Raw genomic sequence first — 21,416 nt, forward strand, 5'->3', positions numbered from 1 at the left:
AAGGCACTTCCCCCAATTTTGGGGGGTAGCCAACATCAACAAATGAAACAAAAAAAAGGGGACCTCTACTCTCTATGTTCCTCCCAGCCTGACAAGGGACTCAACCGAGTTCAGCTGGTACTGCTAGGGTGCCACAGCCCACCCTCCCCCGTTATCCACCACAGATGAAGCTTCATAATGCTGAATACCCTTTTGCTGCTACCTCCGTGGTCATCTAAGGCACCGGAGGAAGCAGCAGGGCCTACCGGAACTGCGTCACAATCACTCGCCATTCATTCCTATTTCTAGCACGCTCTCTTGCCTCTCTCACATCTATCCTCCTATCACCCAGAGCTTGCTTCACTCCATCCATCCAACCAAACCTCGGCCTTCCTCTAGTACTTCTCTCACCTGGTGTAAGAAAATTTATTTTTCAATATTAAACTTACCCGATAATCATGTAGCTGTCAACTCCGTTGCCCGACAGAATTCTAAGGAGGGATACGCCAGCTATCACAATACTAGAAGGGGGTGTACTTACCAGCGCCACCTGTGGCCAGGTACTCAAGTACTTCTTGTTGACACCTCCTCAATTATTCCTCTGTCGTGCCTCCGGCTAGACGTTCTGGGATACGCTTATGGTCTTCGAGTTTATTCACGGATATTTGGTGAAGTATTCTCTCAGATTAACGGCTGTCGCTTTACTGGAAACCTTCTGATATTAGCTAGATAGCTTTTATTTAGTTCAGATTAACGGTTAACGATTTTTTGCTTGTTTTTTGGACCCCCCTTTTGACTAACTCTTGAATACAAAATGTCTGACATTTCGCAAGCCCCCTCCCATAGACGATGTAGGTCTTGCAATAGGCGTATTCCGAAGGCCTCGGTAGATCCTCACACCGCTTGTTCTGACTGTAGGGACAGGCCCTGTCAGTTAGAAAATCGATGTGAGGAATGCGCCGGACTTTCGGAATTGGATTTTGTCCGTCTTTTAAAGTATTCTACTAAGTTAGAGAGAGGTAGAGTTAGGAGGAGTTCTCACTCTTCTTTATTTTCCTCACCTCATGATCCCCTACCTGTTCCTACCCCTGTAGTGGCTACCCCCGAACCTACTGTGTGCCCTCCGCCTGATATGTCAGTGGTTTTGCGTGCTATTCAGGCTTTAGGCGATAAGGTAGAGTCAGTGGTAAGTGACCATAAGTCTCTGATGGCCGAAGTTAAAGAACTAAAGGTCAAGAGTGCAGTGGGTGGAGTTAGTGCCAGTGCTGTGACGAGTGCCAGTGTCGGTGCAGTGCCTTGTGCTAGTGTTAGTGCCAGTGTGGTGCGTGAGGATTTTTCTGTGCGAGCCAGTCGTCCTCCCAGTCCGGGACCTCTTGCAAGCTCCCAAGCCCAGGGGAGAAGCAATGTCGAAGGGCATAAGGGTTCGGCAGGCCTTGTTAGGCGCACAGAATTATCCTCGGTGGTTGCGGGCGTGTCTTCCAAAGATCGTCACTCCCACCTGCAGACGATTGAGCCCGTCTTCCGCTCGTCCGCTGATCTACTTTCTGGGAAGAAACGTTGGTCTCAGGTCTCGAGACCGCTTAAACGTAGAGTCCAGTCCGCGAGTGCTCAGCCAGGTTGCAGTCATTGGCTCAGCTCCGACTCGCCTCAGTCATCTGTCGACTGTACTCCGCCCAAGAGGAGTAAGGTTCTGCCACAACAGAGCGCGACTGTTAAGGCTTTACCTCAGTCTACTGCCGTTTCTGCCGATCCCAAGTGGACTCTGCTTCAGTCCATGCAAGCTCAGCTTTCGGACCTGATGCGTGAGTGTCGGGCTGAGAGTGTTGCGCCTCCGCCTACACTCCTTCCGCCTGCTCCCGCTCCGCCTGTGCTCGCCCCGCCTGCGCTCGCTCCACCTAGTCGCAGCACCATCTGCCAGGCGTACGATGTTGAGCCACATTCTGAGTTCGCTGTTCCCAGTGTTGTTCAGCCTCAGCCTTCTTTAAGGCAACCTTTTGTTTGGGATCAGGAGGATTACTCCACTCTTCCTCCGCCTCCCCTTGCTGCTCCACCAGTGGTGCAACTCTCGGTTGAGGTACAACAACCTCTTCCGCCCATGAGTCAGTCTCCTCAGCTGCTGCAGCGAGCTCAACCCTTACACCCTGATCTTGCGCCTCAGAAGCCTCAGCTTGCGAGAACTTTACCTTGTTCTGCGCAGCCTCGGCCTCATCATGCTCCGCTCATTCCACAGGAACAGGAACTTACTACTCCGCCTCCGTCCTCCGCTCAGCAAGCGCTATCCTTGGGTTCAACCTCTCTTGCTAGGAGTCAACCTCCTCCACCCATGCGCCTTCCTTCTGCTTCGTCTGTTGTTCAGCCCTTGCAGTCTGAGCCTCAGGTTTTCCCTCAGTTGCTTGAAGAGGAAACCTCGGTTCTTGTTCCTACTCGTTCTGACTCTGCGGTTCAGCATTCTTATCCGGTCTCTTCGCCTCATTCTGGGGATGAGGTTTCGGATGATGAGGAGGCACACCTTGATCCCTCATCAGACGTGGACGAATCCAAGCTTTCTCCACAGTCTCTTGATTTTCGTAAGGTCTTGGCTCTACTCAGGGAGGTTTACCCAGACCACTTTGTCTCTGCTATTCCCCGCTCTCCACCATCTGAGTTTTCGCTGGGCGTACAACAAGCTAAGTCTTCCTATACTAAGCTTGTCCTAGCTAGATCCTCCAAGAGGGCTTTTAGGATCTTAGGGGAGTGGCTGCAGTCTAAACAACATCTTGGCAAGACTTCCTTCATGTTCCCTCCAACGAAGCTCACTTCGAAAGCGAGCGTTTGGTATGCCACAGGGGAAGCACCAGGCTTGGGAGTACCTGCCTCTGCCCAGGCTGACTTCTCAAGTCTGGTAGACTCGCCTCGAAGGACTGCTATGAGGCGCTCGAAGGTTTGTTGGACCTTCTCAGACCTGGATCACTTACTGAAAGGGATGTTTAGAGCATTTGAAATGTTCAACTTTCTCGACTGGTGCCTGGGGGCCCTCAGCAAGAAAACCTCTCCTGCGGACAAAGATTCTGCCATGCTTTTAATGTCCTGCATGGATAAGGCCATTAGAGATGGATCGGGTGAGCTAGCGTCGTTGTTTGTATCAGGGGTGTTGAAGAAAAGGGAACAACTGTGCACCTTCCTTTCCGCCAGCATTACACCTTGCCAACGATCACAACTCCTTTTTGCTCCGCTCTCGAAGTTCCTCTTCCCCGAAGAGCTCATTAAGGACTTGTCTGCTGCCCTGATACAAAAAGATACGCACGATCTTGTAGCCTCATCGGCTCGTAAGTCTAAGGTTGCCACCTCAGTCCCTAAGACTTACCGCTCCCCAGTGGCTGATACCCCTGCTACTAGGTTCATACCGCCCTTTCGTGGTAGAGCCCCCAGCCGAGGAAGCTCCCGTCCAGACTCTTACAGGGGCAAGTCTAGGAAGGGATCCAGGTCATCCAAAGGAAAGAACTGACTCTCCGCTTCTCCAGACAACAGTAGGAGCCAGACTCAAGACCTTCTGGCGAGCCTGGGAGAAGAGAGGTGCAGACGCACAGTCTGTCAGTTGGCTGAGGTTCGGTTACAGGATTCCATTCTGCCTTCAACCACCTCTGACCACATCGCCCATCAACCTCTCTCCCAACTACAAAGAAGAGGACAAGAGGCTAGCATTGCACCAGGAGGTGTCGCTTCTTGTGCAGAAGAAGGCAGTGGTTATAGTCCGGGACCATCATTCCCCGGGCTTCTACAACCGTCTCTTTCTTGTGGCCAAGAAGACAGGAGGTTGGAGACCGGTGCTGGACGTCAGCGCTCTCAACGAGTATGTCACCAAGCTGACGTTCACGATGGAGACAACCAAGTCGGTCTTAGCAGCGGTCAGACAGGAGGACTGGATGGTCTCGTTGGACTTGAAAGATGCGTACTTTCACGTTCCGATTCATCCAGACTCCCAACCTTTCCTAAGATTCGTTTTCGGAAAGGTTGTCTATCAATTCCAAGCCCTGTGTTTTGGCCTAAGCACAGCTCCTATGGTCTTTACTCTTCTGATGAGGAATGTAGCCAAATTCCTTCACTTGTCGAACATCAGAGCCTCCCTCTACCTAGACGACTGGCTGTTGAGAGCCTCCTCGAGTCGTCGTTGTCTGGAGAATCTTCATTGGACTTTAGACTTAATCAGAGACCTAGGTCTATTAGTCAATATGGAAAAATCTCAACTCATTCCCTCACAATCCATCGTGTATCTGGGAATGGAGATTCGGAGTCAGGATTTTCGGGCTTTTCCATCGGCCCCCAGGATAAGCCAAGCCCTAGAGTGCATCATGAGCATGCTGAAGAGGAGCAGTTGCTCAGTGAGACAGTGGATGAGTCTCACAGGGACTCTCTCGTCACTGGCCCTGTTTGTCGAGCTAGGGAGACTCCACCTCCGCCCTCTTCAATTCCACCTGGCAGCTCATTGGGACAAGAGTTCGACTCTAGAAGCAGTCTCTATCCCTATCAACCAAGAGATGAAGACCACTCTCCTGTGGTGGAAGCACAACCTCCTTCTCAAAGAGGGTCTATCCTTGGCCATTCAGACCCCCAATCTTCATCTCTTCTCAGATGCATCGGACTCGGGCTGGGGTGCAACCTTGGACGGACGGGAATGCTCGGGAATGTGGAACGAGGAACAAGGATTACTCCACATCAACTGCAAGGAGCTGCTGGCAGTTCATCTAGCCCTGTTGAACTTCAAGTCCCTCCTGCTAGGCAAAGTGGTGGAGGTGAACTCAGACAATACCACAGCCTTGGCTTACATCTCCAAGCAAGGAGGGACCCATTCGAGGAGCCTTTACGAGATCGCAAGGGACCTCCTCATTTGGTCAAGAAGTCTAAACCTCACTCTGGTCACGAGGTTCATCCAGGGCGATATGAACGTGTCAGCAGATCGCCTAAGCAGAAGGAATCAGGTCATTCCCACGGAATGGACCCTCCACAAGAGTGTGTGCAACAGACTTTGGACCTTGTGGGGTCAACCTACCATAGATCTGTTTGCCACCTCCATAACCAAGAGACTTCCTCTGTATTGTTCTCCTGTTCCAGACCCTGCAGCAGTTCATGTGGATGCCTTTCTACTGAACTGGTCCCATCTCGACCTGTACGCATTCCCTCCGTTCAAGATAATAAACAAGGTTCTGCAGAAATTCGTCTCGCACAAAGGGACACGGCTGACGCTGGTTGCTCCCCTTTGGCCTGCAAGAGAATGGTTCACAGAGGTACTACAATGGCTAGTCGACTTCCCCAGGACTCTACCTCTAAGAGTGGACCTTCTACGTCAACCTCACGTAGACAGGTTGCACCCAAACCTCCACGCTCTTCGGCTGACTGCCTTCAGACTGTCGAAAGATTCGCTAGAGCTCGAGGCTTTTCGAAGGAGGCAGCCAGTGCGATTGCCAGAGCAAGAAGGGTTTCCACTCGTAGAGTCTACCAGTCTAAGTGGGAGGTCTTCCGAAGCTGGTGTAGAGCCAATTCGATATCCTCTACCAATACCTCTGTGATTCAAATAGCTGACTTCCTTCTACATCTTAGGAATGAGAGATCCCTTTCAGCTCCTACGATTAAAGGTTATAGGAGTATGTTGGCTTCAGTTCTCCGCCACAGAGGTTTGGACCTGTCTTCCAACAAGGACCTTCAAGACATTCTTAAGTCTTTTGAGACGTCTAAAGATCGTCGTCTTTCCACTCCAGGCTGGAATCTAGACGTAGTCTTAAGGTTCCTTATGACATCTAGGTTCGAACCTCTCCAGTCAGCTTCATTTAAGGACCTTACCCTCAAGACTCTTTTTCTCGTTTGCCTTGCAACAGCTAAGAGAGTCAGTGAGGTTCATGCCTTCAGCAAGAACATTGGTTTCACTACCGAATCTGCTACATGTTCTTTTCAGCTTGGATTCCTAGCAAAGAACGAGCTTCCTTCACGTCCTTGGCCTAGATCGTTCGAAATACCTAGCCTCTCCAACATGGTAGGTAACGAACTAGAGAGAGTTCTTTGCCCTGTCAGAGCTCTCAAATATTATCTCAAGAGGTCTAAACCTATTCGAGGACAGTCAGAAGCCTTATGGTGTGCTATCAAGAAACCCTCGAGACCCATGTCCAAGAATGGGCTTTCGTATTATATAAGGCTTCTGATCAGAGAAGCACATTCTCACTTAAAGGAGGAAGACCTTGCATTGCTGAAGGTAAGGACCCACGAAGTAAGAGCCGTAGCTACTTCGATGGCCTTTAATAAAAACCGTTCTCTGCAGAGCATAATGGATGCAACCTATTGGAGGAGCAAGTCAGTGTTTGCATCATTTTATCTGAAAGATGTCCAGTCTCTTTACGAGAACTGCTACACCCTGGGACCATTCGTAGCAGCGAGTGCAGTAGTAGGTGAGGGCTCAGCCACTACATTCCCTTAATCCCATAACCTTTTTTAACCTTTCTCTTGAATACTTTTATTGTTGTTTTTTATGGTTGTTACGGTAGGCTAAGAAGCCTTCCGCATCCTTAGATTTGGCGGGTGGTCTATTCATTCTTGAGAAGCGCCTAGGTTAAAGGTTTTGTAGAGGTCCTTTAGTAGGGGTTGCAGCCCTATATACTTTAGCACCTTTGGGTTGATTCAGCCTCCAAGAGGAACGCTGCGCTCAGTAAGGAAGACGAACTTAAAAAAGAGGCAGAGTAACGGTTCAATTCGACTTCCTTACCAGGTACTTATTATTTCATTGTTATTTGAGATAACTGTTATATGAAATTTGGGATACTTAGCTATCCTTTAATCTTGTACACTGGTTTTCACCCACCCCCCTGGGTGTGAATCAGCTACATGATTATCGGGTAAGTTTAATATTGAAAAATGTTATTTTCATTAGTAAAATAAATTTTTGAATATACTTACCCGATAATCATGATTTAATTGACCCTCCCTTCCTCCCCATAGAGAACCAGTGGGACCGAGGAATAATTGAGGAGGTGTCAACAAGAAGTACTTGAGTACCTGGCCACAGGTGGCGCTGGTAAGTACACCCCCTTCTAGTATTGTGATAGCTGGCGTATCCCTCCTTAGAATTCTGTCGGGCAACGGAGTTGACAGCTACATGATTATCGGGTAAGTATATTCAAAAATTTATTTTACTAATGAAAATAACATGTTCACAGCTTTACAGTGATCCCATGCAAATCAATGGATTTTAAGTATGTGCAATGGGAATGCATAAATATTTGCAATATTGCAAATGTAAAGCAATTACATATGGCATAAAATGATACTTGAAGATTTTGACGAAGGAAAAACTTATTTTTGGATAGTTGCTCTGTGGTCTCCGAAGACTTCGCTGTTAAAGGCTAGAACAGGAAATCTATTTTGACTTGATGACCAAAAAAGTATTGTTCTGTCCTTGGGCCAGTGTACTGTATCAATATGCAGAGCATGGACTCCTTAAGGCCCGTTACAATTTGCCACAGCACCTCCAAGTCTGCAGATCGTCTACCATGTGACGTCACGCACGGTGTGTGTTAGAGCCCTGAATAAACAAGTGCAATCATGTAGTAACTGCATACATTATGGAAATTGAAAAGAAATGCTTAGCGTACTAAGCTCCCAGAAATATACCATATTTCACAAACGGCAATTGCTTCCGAATAGATTTTATATTTTGATATTTTGATATATCTTAATAGCCCAGAATTTGGTTCATCTTTCGCTTGCCCAATCTGTGCAGCCTCTTAAGTACAAGGTTATTTACTGGGTTAAGTATCGTATGATTAAACCTTTACCATCTTGGTTAAGTATCGTGTGATAAAACCTTTAACACCTTGAATATGTCAATTAAGGTTTACTACTGCAATACATCATTTTGTTTTCTTTGGCAAACTACCTATCTTTCTTTTTTTTTTCATTGTGTTTCTGTATAACATCAATTCCATCTTGTGGCCTATCTTGGCAGTAACAATGACTAAAGAGGATGTACAGTAATGTTCTGAAGAGACATTCCCACTTGGTAAAGAAAGTGTATTACTGTACACCGTTTAAGAAAAATTTATGGGTGATGTTAAGTAATGAAAGTGTATTACTGTACACCGATTAAGAAATATTTATGGGGAAGGTTGAGGAAGGAGAAGGCTAATTGTTAAGGGACCTCTGGTAGTGGTTTCACACGCCCCAGTTATTATACTGACACCCTATAAGGGTGAGCGAGCTGGGTATATTCCTGGCATTCCATGCAACTTTTTTCTTTGGTATATTTAGCAGTATTTATACCTTAGAAATGGTGCTTTAAGGAGCATTTCATTGGGCGACACAGGTCCTTCGCCCAGAAATAGATTTTTCCTTCGTCAAAATCCCTTAATTAAGAAACCCGGTTATCACGAATGAGATACAGTAATGGTATAAATCTGAGTCTTACGCAGTTGGTACAAATTATACAGTCTTATACATGATAGGTTTTGAAGAAAGGAGAATATTTTCATGTGAAATCCTTTCTGAAAATTATGTGCATTATAAGAATGTTGTGGGTTCGGTAACTTATCAAATTGTCTTAATGGAAGACGTTTTAGTATCTCCCTGAAAAAAGCTTTATGCTAAGATAGTATTGAAGAGAATACAGTATACTAGTAGTAGTAGCAGTAGTTAAGGTATAGTATTAATAGTATTACTAATATCATTTATAAAAGCACTTGATTAATAGTAAAGCACAGTACAGTAATTTCAACCTCTGCATTGAGTGTGGACTAGTTCATGAAGTGAAGTATCGGGTAAATTATGATATTTGGCACATCATATATCATTAAGCTGGTGCAGGTGTTCATAGCAGAAGTTGGACTTGAATATATCAAGTAAGATTTTTCTTCATGCAATTTTTTTTTTTTAATTCAATTGCCTTTTTCCCATTCGCATGGGGTAATGCGGTTGCCTTCTTTTTGAAGGACTTTGGTTTTGGCTTTTGGGGTGGACCGTAGTCCCGACCGGCTGCCCTGCCTGCCATCGCTAGACCCCGGTAGTGTATGTTTTGTGTTGTACCAGCCACCATCGCCGCCTCCCCGCAGCTAGGAATCGTGGCGTGGTTAGGTCGATAGTTTGAGACGTGTGAGGTGTCTTATGTTTTTAGAAGGTGTTGGAATGGCTGTGTTTTGTGTGTTTATTTGTCTGTAACACCCATTTACTTTACGCAAACCTATCCGTCGATTGCATACGTAGTCCTGAGGTGTCTACACGGATAATAAAGTGTCCGCCTTTTTGGCTGGTCGGGTGTGGAGTTGAACCCACGACACAGACCTCTACGAAGTCCGAGCCTGCTGCCCTAACCGACTCTGCCATCGAGGCTCTATTTTTCTTCATGCAATGCCGTGTGTTAAAAAGAAAACAAAAATTTTCTATCCAAAAGATTTTTTTCTTAATTTATCCCTTTCCAAGGGTGGTTTGTGTATCCCCATGATCAGCAAAGCTGTACTCATTAGGGCCACCCATACTAGTTCAGTTTGCTGTGAATGATCGTAAAAAATCTCCCTCCATCACCAATCTGCAGTGGCCATTGTGGTGATGAAGACTGGCTAAATCTAAAGCACAAATAAGGACATGTCTGAGGCCTTTGTCCTCCAATGGACTAGAAACGGCTGCTTTTATTGCTTCTGCCCGTTATTTTTAAAGATGACCGTGCTGTACACTGTAAAAATACTAAAGGGTGTTTGGAGAGTCCCTATGGTTTGTAGCAGAACACAGGTTATCCCTCTGTCATACCTCCGTTTCCGCTTCCTTTCTTGTTTGCTATTCAACCTAAATTTCATAATCCAATCCAATCTTTTATGACTTCCTCATCATTGTGGCATTACTGAGTTTTCATCTCAGGGTAATGTTGATGCAGAATAGCCTCTCCAGTCTAGGTGTTGGGCTATGTATTATGGTGAAAATCGTCACTCACGGTGATGCTTTTGTTTTTTTGGAGATAGGAGAGCCTATTGAAGGGACCCCTGTATGCCATGAAAAATCCAAGGCTACAGTGTACCATTTCCCATTATATTTACAGTATTCAAAACACAGGGTACAGTATTTCCATTTATTTCCTTTTTTTTTTATATAGTTATGCATATACTGTACTGTATATCCTGAGACCAGTCGTAAAATTATAGGATACAGTAACACTTTTGATTTATTTTTTTCGCTAGCTAGTTAGGTGACTTACAAGTTGTTTCAAGGTGTCTAAAAAGGTGACTGTCTTACTGAACTTGGTTATAGTTAATGAAGTTTAATGACCGATTATTCTTCTTTCCCACCGTTATCCCTACTTTGGGTTGCCTGGTGTCCCCTAATAGCATCAGGCATGGTCAGTTATATGGCAGAAGGTTTTTACAATTACAAGCCCTTGCAGTCATCAACCACAGTTATTGGCGTTGGGTCTAACCTTGGACTAAACAGTCCAACTGCAAGACTACAAAGCAATAGCTGTTCTTTTAGTCATTTTCTATGGCATACAGGACTCATGGTGGTAATATTCTTATACTACCACAGATTATAGTCCCTAGATATGGCTACAACACCATGATTTAATTGTGCTTTCATAAAGATATTGATTCACTCATTTTCTTCTTTGTCTCGTAAATATGGAAGGTTTAATATATTCATACAGTACAGTAGGGATATAAGATCACATTAAAACTTATCAAAAACTTAACTGTGTTTATTACAAAGGTATGTAATACATAAGAATACCAAGATAAATGCAATGGTTATAATTATCTTCCGAGTGAAGATAGCAGTGAACACATTTGATCACATTATATACATAGACAAAGTCAGTACTGCTTATCCATCACTCAGCAGTTTGAGAAGTCATTAAACTATATCACAGAATATTTCATCATAGACTAACAACTTTGAAATAATTATCATTTGTAGAACATTTAAGCATAATATATAAAAGTCCTGTATTCTTCATTACTTGTTGAAAGAAGCAAGAAACTGGGGAAGTAGAGAAAGAGAATGTCTAACATTGTTTCTAGAAAAGGATTGCGAGTCATGTCGCTAATCTTAGACAAATTATATAAAAAATATGTACAGTTTAAACCTAAGTGGAAAAAGTTATAAATACAAAATATTTGGTGTCTAGTTTCTGCATATCGACAAAATATCTAGCACAAATATTGAAATAAAGCTAAATATTGATTTGTTGGTAAATACAGTCATTAGCAACAGTGCTATTGAATGCTCTTTGTCATTCGTTTTTGCATAATTAGAAATTAATCATGAAATGGCCTTTGTTATGCTGCAAAAGAGCTCTATGACGTGATGGACAGTACAGGAAAAGGGGGATGTTTATACTTGAATCTGAGGGTTTCTTTGTGACGGTTCACAGCCTGACAAACTTATTTGTTTCTCAGCTTTTTCCAAACCTCAATCAGAAAATATACATAAAAATTTGACATTTCTTAAGCATGTAGTTGCTGAATACATACATACATACATATACCAAGGCACTTCCCCCAATTTTGGGGGGTAGCCAACATCAACAAAGAAACAAAAACAAAAAGGGGACCTTTACTCTACGTTCCTCCCAGCCTAACAAGGGACTCAACCGAGTTCAGCTGGTACTGAATATGAAAGGAAAATACAATCTCATATGAAAAAAAAAAAATATCAGGAATCCTTCTGTAACTACTATGTTTTTGCTTTGATTCATCCAAGAGGCATAAGAATAGTGACTTGTTTTTCTGCATTCATATCTTGTTTACAGTGAAGAGTAAATACTTAGAAAAGCAACATAACACAGGAAGCTACATGATATGAACCGGACTAGGCCAGATCTATACGCATCACTTGTAAGTCTAGCTGTCAAGAAAAAACTATAAAGTGAAGAACTTTACTTAACAGACCAAGTAATGAATTTACCTTCATATACGTATATATATTTGTACAGATATATTTACATAATACTTTTTGGCATTTTCTCATTAAGAATATATCACAAATAAGTTATGGGTGAAGGCGATGCCTTCTCTTGTGTCTTCTAATACTTAGCTCTGGTTGGTAGAATGGGCGTCTTCATTTTGCCTTCTAGAAAAGCAATTTTTGAACTTATGGAACCTGTTGGCGTGTTTTCGGGTGTTAGTTCAATTATTCCTGTGTCGGGGGTGATGCATCTATCCACCGAAGTCTTATTTAACGAAGGAATCAGAGCCATTTTAAGAGGAGGCAAATTCTTTCCTTTCTGAGTCACTCCAGGCTTCGACGGTGTAGGGGGACCAGGTTTAGCAGCTGGAGGAATAGGTTTGCTTGTCACTGGAGGAGTAGGTTTACTCGATACTGGAGGAGTAGGTTGAATAGGCTTGCTGCTTGTTAGAGGAGTGGGTTTAGATGTACCTGTAGGTGGTATGGGTTTGAGTACCTTCAAGGGAGCAGGAAGAGGGTCTTCTTGTTTCAAGTCTGTAGCAACTGGCTGTACATTTTTGCCTGGCTTTGGCGCAACAGGAGGAATGGGTTTAGAGTTTCCAGGCTGTTGTGGTATATTTGAATTAAGTGGTTCCAATGATTCACATGACTTTGTTTTTGCCAATTTTGGTGGTGGAGGGGCAGGACGAGCAATTGCGGGGGTAGACGGGAGTTCGGATTTAACCGAATTTTGTCCGTCGCCTGCTGCATCTCCCTGTTTTACAGGTGGAGGAGGAGGTGCAGCTGCGGGGGCTTCGAGTTTCCTGCGAGCTGGTGGCTTTGTCAGTTTGAAAGGTTCTGTTTGTTCAAGGTTTGAATAAAGAGCTTCCGTTTCTGTGGAGGTTTTTGATTCCCATTTATCTTCTAGCTTGCTGTAGTCATCCAGGCTGTTTCCATGCGGAAGGGGCATCGGGGCCCTGAGGACCACGACATCGGGATCGGAAGCGTAGCCACTGTTGTCTGAGGATCCTCGCGTTGGAGGAGGTTTGTCAACGGAAGTGGCTCGGTAAGGTGTCGGCGTCTGGTGCACAACCTTGGGCATAGTTGGTGGAGGCTTTTCCTGCGCTTTGCTTTTAGCCTTAACCGTTGTCAAGAGCTTTTGTAGATCGGTAGTGTTCACATATGTGTTGGATGTTTCGTCAAGATGCGTCAAATGTGCCACGTCTTCAACTCGCAGTTGGTACTGGGCATCGGCGCTCGCGACTTTGGCCTGGAATAAGGGGAAAGAGGAATTGGTGTTTGTTCTAAATGAGAATGGATTCCAGATCTGTTGTAGAAACTGACTCTTAAACTCAAAGATACAAAGAATCTTGTCAGTATCACAGTTTTTTTTACTCCAAAATAAAGAATTTGGTTAATTTTTTTTACTGTGAGCCAAACCAGCTTTACTAAAAATCTTCCCTATATAATAAAGAGCATTATATATAAATATATATATATATATTTCTTTCCTTTCACACTCAGTGGGAGAGGGGGTAGTCATACTATGGTGAAAGGGGCTACCCCAAGGGGTACATTCAGAGAACCATACACTTCCACAAATTGCCAAACAAGCAGGTTGTAGTTAGGAAAGGGGGAGGGGATGGAAAGGATTGAATGTGTGTGCGCATGCATAGGAAACCACACTCTCCCGCAAATTGCTGAACAAGCAGCTTGTAGTTAGGAAAGGAGGAGGGGATGGGAATGGCTGAATCTGTGTGTGCATATACTGTATATCTCAATATTTAGACGTAATTTTTTACGGCTTTTGTACGCTAGTGATATAATATTTGTTCATTAAGCTTACCTTGTTCAAACGCCGTCTTAGAACCAACATATACACCACCAGCAATATAAGTGCGACACATAGGATCCCCCCAGCGGCAGAGGAGATAGCAGTCACATTACTGTAATTTGCCAGGTCTTTCGGTGGGCCCTCCACTTCAGGGGCATCTGGTCGAGGCGCTGGTACCGGCCTCTCTGTGAATATCGGAGGACGTCTTGTCCTCGGCCTTGCTGGTTTCCGAGTTGTAGTGGGTGGATCTGGTTGTCCAAACTCTGTAAAATTTATATATAATGTAAAGTTAATGCAAAAATACCTTAATTATTACTTTTATTATTACTAGCCAAGCTACAACCCTAGTTTGAAAAGCAGGATGCTATAAGCCCAAGGGCTCTAAGAGGGAAAAATACCTAACAGCATAAAAACTTCAAAATCTATCCTTTTAATTTTCTTAAAACGGAAATCTTATGAAGTTCACCCCTACAAAAATAAATGGTAGCCCCCCAATATTATTCATGTCAAATTTGTTGTGGAAAATGGAGGACTTTGGGCTTTGGTCCCTCTTCATGAAAAGAGAAACCATGGGAAAAAATGTGCTTTTGTTTCTTTTTTTATGTTAACCACCTCCCAAAATTGGGGCAAATAGAGTTCTCTTGCTTTAGGTTACACTCAGGCACTCTATCCTATCTTATTTTTCTTCCTCTTGTTTCTTAAAAGTTTTTATAGTTTATATACGATAGATTTACTTTAATGTTGTTACTGTTCTCAAAATATTTTATTTTATTGCTAATTACTTCCCTTGTAGTTTATTCATTTCCTTTCCTCACTGGGCTATTTTCCCTGTTGGAGCCCTTGGGCGTATAGCATCCTGCGTTTCCAATTGAGGTTGTAACTTAGCAAGTAATAATAATAATAATACCATGGTAAATAGAAACTTGTTTAAAAAACTTACAGTTTATTAAACTCCTTATCCCTGCCCTGCATATTAATCTCTGACACCATCAATCATTTATTTCTGTATGCTATATATGCTACATAATTCTGACCATCCTTTGCATTTATATGTTCTCAACTTAACCACCCACAACTATAGTCAATTTCTTTTAGCGATGCAGATTTGCACCGACTCGCAGCGGTGCCCTTTTAGCTCGGAAAAGTTTCCTGATCGCTGATTGGTTGGACGAGATCATTCTAACCAATCAGCGATCAGGAAAATATTCCGAGCTAAAAGGGCACCGCTGCGAGTCTGTGCAAATCTGCCTCGATAAAAGAAATGGACTATAGTACGGTACAGGTAGGCTACTGTGTAATTAGTTATTTTAACAGTTTTGCCTTTAATACTACTCAGTATTCTAAAAGCTGTATTCTTTCTGTAGCCAAATTATGAGTCAATCTTCCCAATCAAATAATTGAATCTGAGGAACTTCAAATTTAGTTTCTGTTAAACTGGTTGACATAAGTCTTCTTTCATAGTTTATATGTTACTTTTCAGTTTAACATTGTTTTTATCTTTATATATATTTTCCTATTTCTCTTAGTTTATTTTATATTTCCCATTTCTTTTCCACACTGTCTTGTGATACATTAGCCTATAGGAGATATCACTCCCTATTATTATTATTATTATTATTATTATTATTAAATGCTAAGCTACAACCCTAGTTGGAAAAGCAGGATGCTATAAGCTCAGGGGCTCCAACAGGGAAAATAGCCCAGTGAGGAAAGGAAATAAGAAAAATAAAATATTTTAAGTATAGTAACAACATTAAAATAAATATTTCCTTTAAAAACTATAACAAAACAAGAGGAAGAGAAACTAGATAGAAGTGTGCCCGAGTGTACCCTCAAGCAAGAGAACTCTAACCCAAGACAGTGGAAGGCCTTGGTACAGAGGTTATGACACTACCCAAGACTAGCAATGTGTCAGGCAGGTGTTCCAGACTCGCTCAAGCGTGATAGTTTTTTTAAATGTCTGCAACCTTACTATCCTTGTTCACTAAGATCTACCTGCCGAGTCATAAGCAGCCATTGCCTGGCACCCCTTGGTCCTAGCTTGATTGAGAAGGGCCTTGGGTGCTGATCATATGTATATATGGCCAGTCTCTAGGTTATCCTACCCCTTGCCACTGCCATTCATGAGTGACCTTTAAACCTGTATAAACTGAATAGCTTTCTACAGTTTTGCTTTTTTCGATTATTATTATTATTATTAAAAGCCAAGCTACAACCCTGGTTGGAGAAGCAAAATGCTATAAGCCCAAGGACTCCAACATGGAAAAATAGCCCAGTGAGGAGAGGAAACAAGAAAATAAATAAACTACTATGAACAATCAAAATTAAATTTTTGAAGAACAGTAACAAAAATTAAGTAAGATCTTTCATATAGAAATTATAAAATCTAAATTTAAAAAAAGGAGAAATAAATAGAATAGTGTGCCTGAGTGAACCCTCAAGCAAGAGAACTCTACCCCAAGACAGCTTGAATAAAAACAATGATAATAATGGTTTAAAATGCCCCAATTTATAACAGAAATCTGCCGACACATTAACCATTTTATATCAGTCAGCCATTAAGTATTCTTAGAAAAGGACTTCTTACTCAGAAGACAGGATGACGAAGGATATTTCTAAGAGGGTCATATCCTTTAGAACTTTCTCATTACTTTGAATTTCGTGTAAGCACCTTTTCCTTCTGGTAAACCGATATAGGAGCTGAGATTTTTGTTTAATGTAGATGACTTCATTCATTTTTTTCTTTACGTTTGTGGTTTTTCTCGGAAATATGTCAACGCAGACACGGTCAGTGTGGTCAGTGTAGACAAAGATACCTTTCTTTGTATTGGTTTAAGGTTACTGTATGTGTATATCTACACTTACTTGAGTGATTATATTATAGAAATTTATATTTATTTATTAATTTCTATCTAAAATGCTTCATTTATTTAAGCATTTCCATGAATACAGGTGATAACGCATTTTCATTTCTCTTCGTCGCGTCTTCTGGCAACACCTTTTCGTGACGTCATCAACAATTCTGATGACGATATTGTGACGTCATAATGTGTACCTTGCACCAACTCTCTCTCTCTCTCTCTCTCTCTCTCTCTCTCTCTCTCAGTGGATTTTTAGAAACAAAAGTCATATCTTTTGTGAATATATCCCATTGTAAAGGTTGAAATACCAAATTTTAGACATATCCAAAAAAAAAAACTTCAAACTAAGTTATAGTAAATTAAATTGTAATCATAAAATATAAATATCGTTATATTGTCATTTAAGACATTAATTATTTAGGGAATTTTATAATTAGACTTCCCTCCCAAGAACAAAAATAGTTCCCGGTAGGAGATATGGCAAGAATTCAAAAATCTCCCCTGAGTTCTTGTTATACCCTTATTTAGACAATTTTAGACTGAATGGTCTACCTAGCCCCTGCGTAGACTTTAGACCAAACATATATAAATATATAAATCAGTAAAATATAACTAAAGAAATGTTGAATTCAGTATCCGCTTTTCACGAGTATGACTAAATCTAAAATATTTGTTTACCATTTCCGTAAGAAACCTTAGTCATACACACTCTCTCTCTCTCTCTCTCTCTCTCTCTCTCTCTCTCTCCTTCTTCTTCTTCTTCTCTTCTTCAAGTCCAATGAGAGATTACTAACTGAACAGTCTCTCTCTCTCTCTCTCCTCTCTCTCTCTCTCTCTCTCTCTCTTCTTCTTCTTCTTCTTCTTCTTCTTCTAGTCAACTGACAGATTACAAACAGACCAGTCTCTCTCTCTCTCTCTCTCTCATCTCTCTCTCTCTCTCTCTCTCTTCTTCTTCTTCTTCTTCTAGTCAACTGACAGATTACAAACTGACCAGTCTCTCTCTCTCTCTCTCTCCTCTCTCTCTCTCTCTCTCTCTCTTCTTCTTCTTCTTCTTCTTCTAGTCAACTGACAGATTAAAAACTGACTACTCTCTCTCTCTCTCTCTCTCTCTCTCTCTCTCTCTCTTTCTTTTTTTTCTTCGAGTCAACTGACAGATTAAAAATTGACCAGTCTCTCTCTCTCTCTCTCTCTCTCTCTCTCTCTCTCTCTCTTCTTCTTCTTCTTCTTCTTCTTCTTCAACTGACAGATTAACAAACTGATCTCTCTCTCTCTCTCTCATCTCTCTCTCTCTCTCTTTTTTTTTACTTCTTCTTTTAGTCAACTGATAGATTGCAACCTGACCAGTCTCTCTCTCTCTCTCTCCTCTCTCTCTCTCTCTCTCTCCTTCTTCTTCTAGTCAACTGACAGATTACAAAGAGGACCAGTCTCTCTCTCTCTCTCTCTCTCTCTCTCTCTCTCTCTCTTTTTACTTCTTCTTCTTCTAGTCAACGGACAGATTACAAACTGACCAGTCTCTCTCTCTCTCTCTCTCTCTCTCTCTCTCTCTCTCTCTCTTCTTCTTCTTCTTCTTCTTCTTCTTTTAGTCAACTGATAGATTTACAAACTGACCAGTCTCTCTCTCTCTCTCTCTCTCTCTCTCTCTCTCTCTCCTTCTTCTTTTTCTAGTCAACTAACAACTGACCAGTCTCTCTCTCTCTCTCTCTCTCTCTCTCTCTCTCCTTCTTCTTTTTCTAGTCAACTAACAACTGACCAGTCTCTCTCTCTCTCTCTCTCTCTCTCTCTCTCTCTCTTCTTCTTCTTCTTCTAGTCAACTGACAGATCACAAACTGACCAGTCTCTCTCTCTCTCTCTCTCTCTCTCTCTCTCTCTCTCTCTCTCTTTTACTTCTTCTTCTTCTAGTCAACGGACAGATTACAAACTGACCAGTCTCTCTCTCTCTCTCTCTCTCTCTCTCTCTCTCTCTCTTCTTCTTCTTCTTCTTCTTCTTCTTCTTCTTTTAGTCAACTGATAGATTACAAACTGACCAGTCTCTCTCTCTCTCTCTCTCTCTCTCTCTCTCTCTCCTTCTTCTTCTTTTAGTCAACTGACATATTACAAAACTGACCAGTCTCTCTCTCTCTCTCTCTCTCTCTCTCTCTCCTTCTTCGAGTCAACTGACATTAAAAACTGACCTCTCTCTCTCTCTCTCTCTCTCTCTCTCTCTCTCTTCTTCTTCTTCTTCTTCTTCTTCTTCTTTTAGTCAACTGATAGATTACAAACTGACCAGTCTCTCTCTCTCTCTCTCTCTCTCTCTCTCCTTCTTCTTCTTTTAGTCAACTGACATATTCACAAACTGACCAGTCTCTCTCTCTCTCTCTCTCTCTCTCTCTCTCTCTCTCTCTCTCCTTCTTCTTCAAGTCAACTGACAGATTAAAAACAGACCAGTCTCTCTCTCTCTCTCTCTCTCTCTCTCTCTCTCTCTCTCTCCTTCTTCAAGTCAATGGACAGATTACAACCTAAACAAATTATATATCCTACATTAATCTTGAATTAAACTTATCGAGTAAAAATATCTCTCAAGAAATTAACCCTTTTTCGATTTAGTTCGGAAATAAAATACTATAAAGAATATTTTGAAAGAAGCAAATGTTTGCATATTTCGAATGGAACAGTGTCCACTTGTTTCAATCAATGCTCGTTTTCAGGGAAGGACATAGGACATGAGTCTCTGCTAATGCCTTACTGGGGAAGTTGAGAATACATAGGGTAAAAAACTACACATACATACATACATACATACATACATACATACATACTATCTGTCCAGACATCTTCCTGTTGAGGTAAGCAAAAAAAAATGTACGTAAAAGCTATTAGTCACAGTCAGTGGAGAGAGAAAATGCTCTCTCTCTCTATCTCTCTCTCTCTCTCTCTCTCTCTCTCTCTCTCTCTCTCTCAACTAAGAGATCATTGTCACTCTTGGACAATATTTGCCGAAATGTAGAAATTCCTCTCTCTCTCTCTCTCTCTCTCTCTCTCTTCTCTCTCTCTACTAAGAGATCATTGTCACTCTTGGACTATTTGCCGAAATGTAGAAATTCCTCTCTCTCTCTCTCTCTCTCTCTCTCTCTCTCTCTCTACTAAGAGATCATTGTCACTGCCAATATTTGCCGAAATGTAGAATATATATATATATATATATATATATATATATACATACACTAAATGACTAAGATCTATCTACATCATCAACCCAAGCAATATCACTAATTATTCCCGTCATACTCCCAGCTAATTTGCGGTCGTACCCTGACCACAACAGGAAGGGTTCACTAACACTGTTCAACAAGGTTCAATTCGAACCCCTTTTGATTGAACTCACCATAGTCCACTCCAACCCATTCGGCGTCACTGTCTCCCATAACTGAAGAACGTAATAAAAACTGTCAGTTTTTTTTACTGCAATGCCTTGCAGGGTTCGATAAAAAAATCTTTATCAATGTTTTTCACACTTAAATCTGTAGTTTCAACTGCTATTTTACTTGGTAAATGATTATCACCTTATAATCACGGTTTAACTTGATATTAATATCCTTATCACAATATTTTACGTGGAATAATTCACCAAAATATGATGATAATATGGTTAGAGCATCTTCCTATCCCTGATGCTTCACTGAGATATGGCGTAAATCACTTGTTTGCATTCACGCTGTTTGTAATTGTATTAATTCTGTAGTACTCCCAAATGTACGTTTTGTAATCCAATGAAATGGGAAGAATGTCGTAGCAGGGCACCGTTAAGAAGGCTTGGTGTTGTCTTGTATACTGAACTAAAATCTCTGAATGGACAAGCGTAGGAAGGCCGTGGGTTGAGAGCTAGCCCCAAATTTAAGTTGCCATAAGATGAGTTTTAAATATATATTTAAAAGGCTTTCTTATAAGTTAATTATCTTCTATGTATTTTTTAACGATGGAAGGATAATCTAATAAGAATATCTTATATATTTCAAAGCAGTTTGAATCGTATTAACAAGAATAAATTAAAAATCTTGCAAAATCTCGCAATGATAGGGCACACAGAGTGAGTCAGTCACAAGATCACCCAGGCCGGGGATTTCCAGTTTATGTTTATACCACTGAAAAGCTTATTATTTATATACAAATATAACCTCATCTATCTATCAGGATGTTATAATAACCAATAGACCTAACTGGGTATGTATATATACCCAGTGATTATATTTATTGAACCATAAAGGTATTGTTCTCCTCAGAAGAAAGGAACTCATGACTACACAATTTCTTGGTACTAAGCGGGCTTGGCTGAGAGGCTTCAGGCCTTCGGCTCGTAAAAAAAAAAAAAAAAAAAAAAAAATTCAACCGGACGTCTATTACGTCAAGCGGAAAACCATACAGTTACTTCCGAAAATATACGTAATAACAAGCAGACCGGATCACGTAAAAGAAAGTGGTGTGGTGTGCTACCTTTACAAGTTACTGTAATGTTAGATTTGTATTTATTTTTTTCTGGTTAAGTGTGAATGAACGATGTCTTTTGTTTGGTCTTGTTCCGCCTGTCAGGAATATATAAAAACATTCTCTCTCTCTCTCTCTCTCTCTCCTCTCTCTCTCTCTCTCTCTCTCTCTCTCTCTCCATATTAATTTTATGCGACCTATCAAAGGCATTTGATAGTGTTAACCATGATGAATTGTGTAAATCTCTTAAGGAACATTACATTGATACATTCTGGTTTCACGATTACTTGAGGGATAGAAGTCAGGTAGTTAGATTAGGAGACGTAAATTCTTGCATTGTAAAGGTTGAATTTGGAGTCCCACAGGGATCTGTCCTAGGTCCAATTCTATTTATTAGTCTACGT

The 21,416-nt window shown here is 41.7% G+C and overlaps 1 protein-coding gene across 1 annotated transcript; it reads right to left on the minus strand.

Moving 5' to 3' along the window:
• Nucleotides 1-11,839: 11,839 nt before the first annotated feature.
• On the minus strand, nucleotides 11,840-20,030 carry LOC137617284 (uncharacterized). The gene is made up of 3 exons (XM_068347279.1): nucleotides 19,916-20,030; nucleotides 13,706-13,956; nucleotides 11,840-13,129 (listed from the first exon to the last, which is right to left on the minus strand). Exons 1-3 carry the CDS (start codon nucleotides 19,953-19,955, stop codon nucleotides 11,999-12,001), a joined length of 1,422 nt encoding a protein of 473 aa, XP_068203380.1. The 5' UTR covers nucleotides 19,956-20,030; the 3' UTR covers nucleotides 11,840-11,998.
• Between the last annotated feature and the right edge of the window lie 1,386 nt (nucleotides 20,031-21,416).

Source organism: Palaemon carinicauda, chromosome 23 (assembly GCF_036898095.1).
Source record: "Palaemon carinicauda isolate YSFRI2023 chromosome 23, ASM3689809v2, whole genome shotgun sequence".
Lineage (NCBI taxonomy): Eukaryota > Metazoa > Arthropoda > Malacostraca > Decapoda > Palaemonidae > Palaemon > Palaemon carinicauda.

Bases quoted from the DNA above. Each gene is read 5' to 3' on its own strand.
- LOC137617284 (XM_068347279.1), bottom strand. From the start codon at position 19,955: ATGGGAGACAGTGACGCCGAATGGGTTGGAGTGGACTATG. The intron at 13,957-19,915 runs GTGAGTTCAATC...TAAATTTTACAG, and splicing joins ATGGGTTGGAGTGGACTATG to AGTTTGGACAACCAGATCCA. The intron at 13,130-13,705 runs GTAAGCTTAATG...CCCTTATTCCAG, and splicing joins TAAGACGGCGTTTGAACAAG to GCCAAAGTCGCGAGCGCCGA.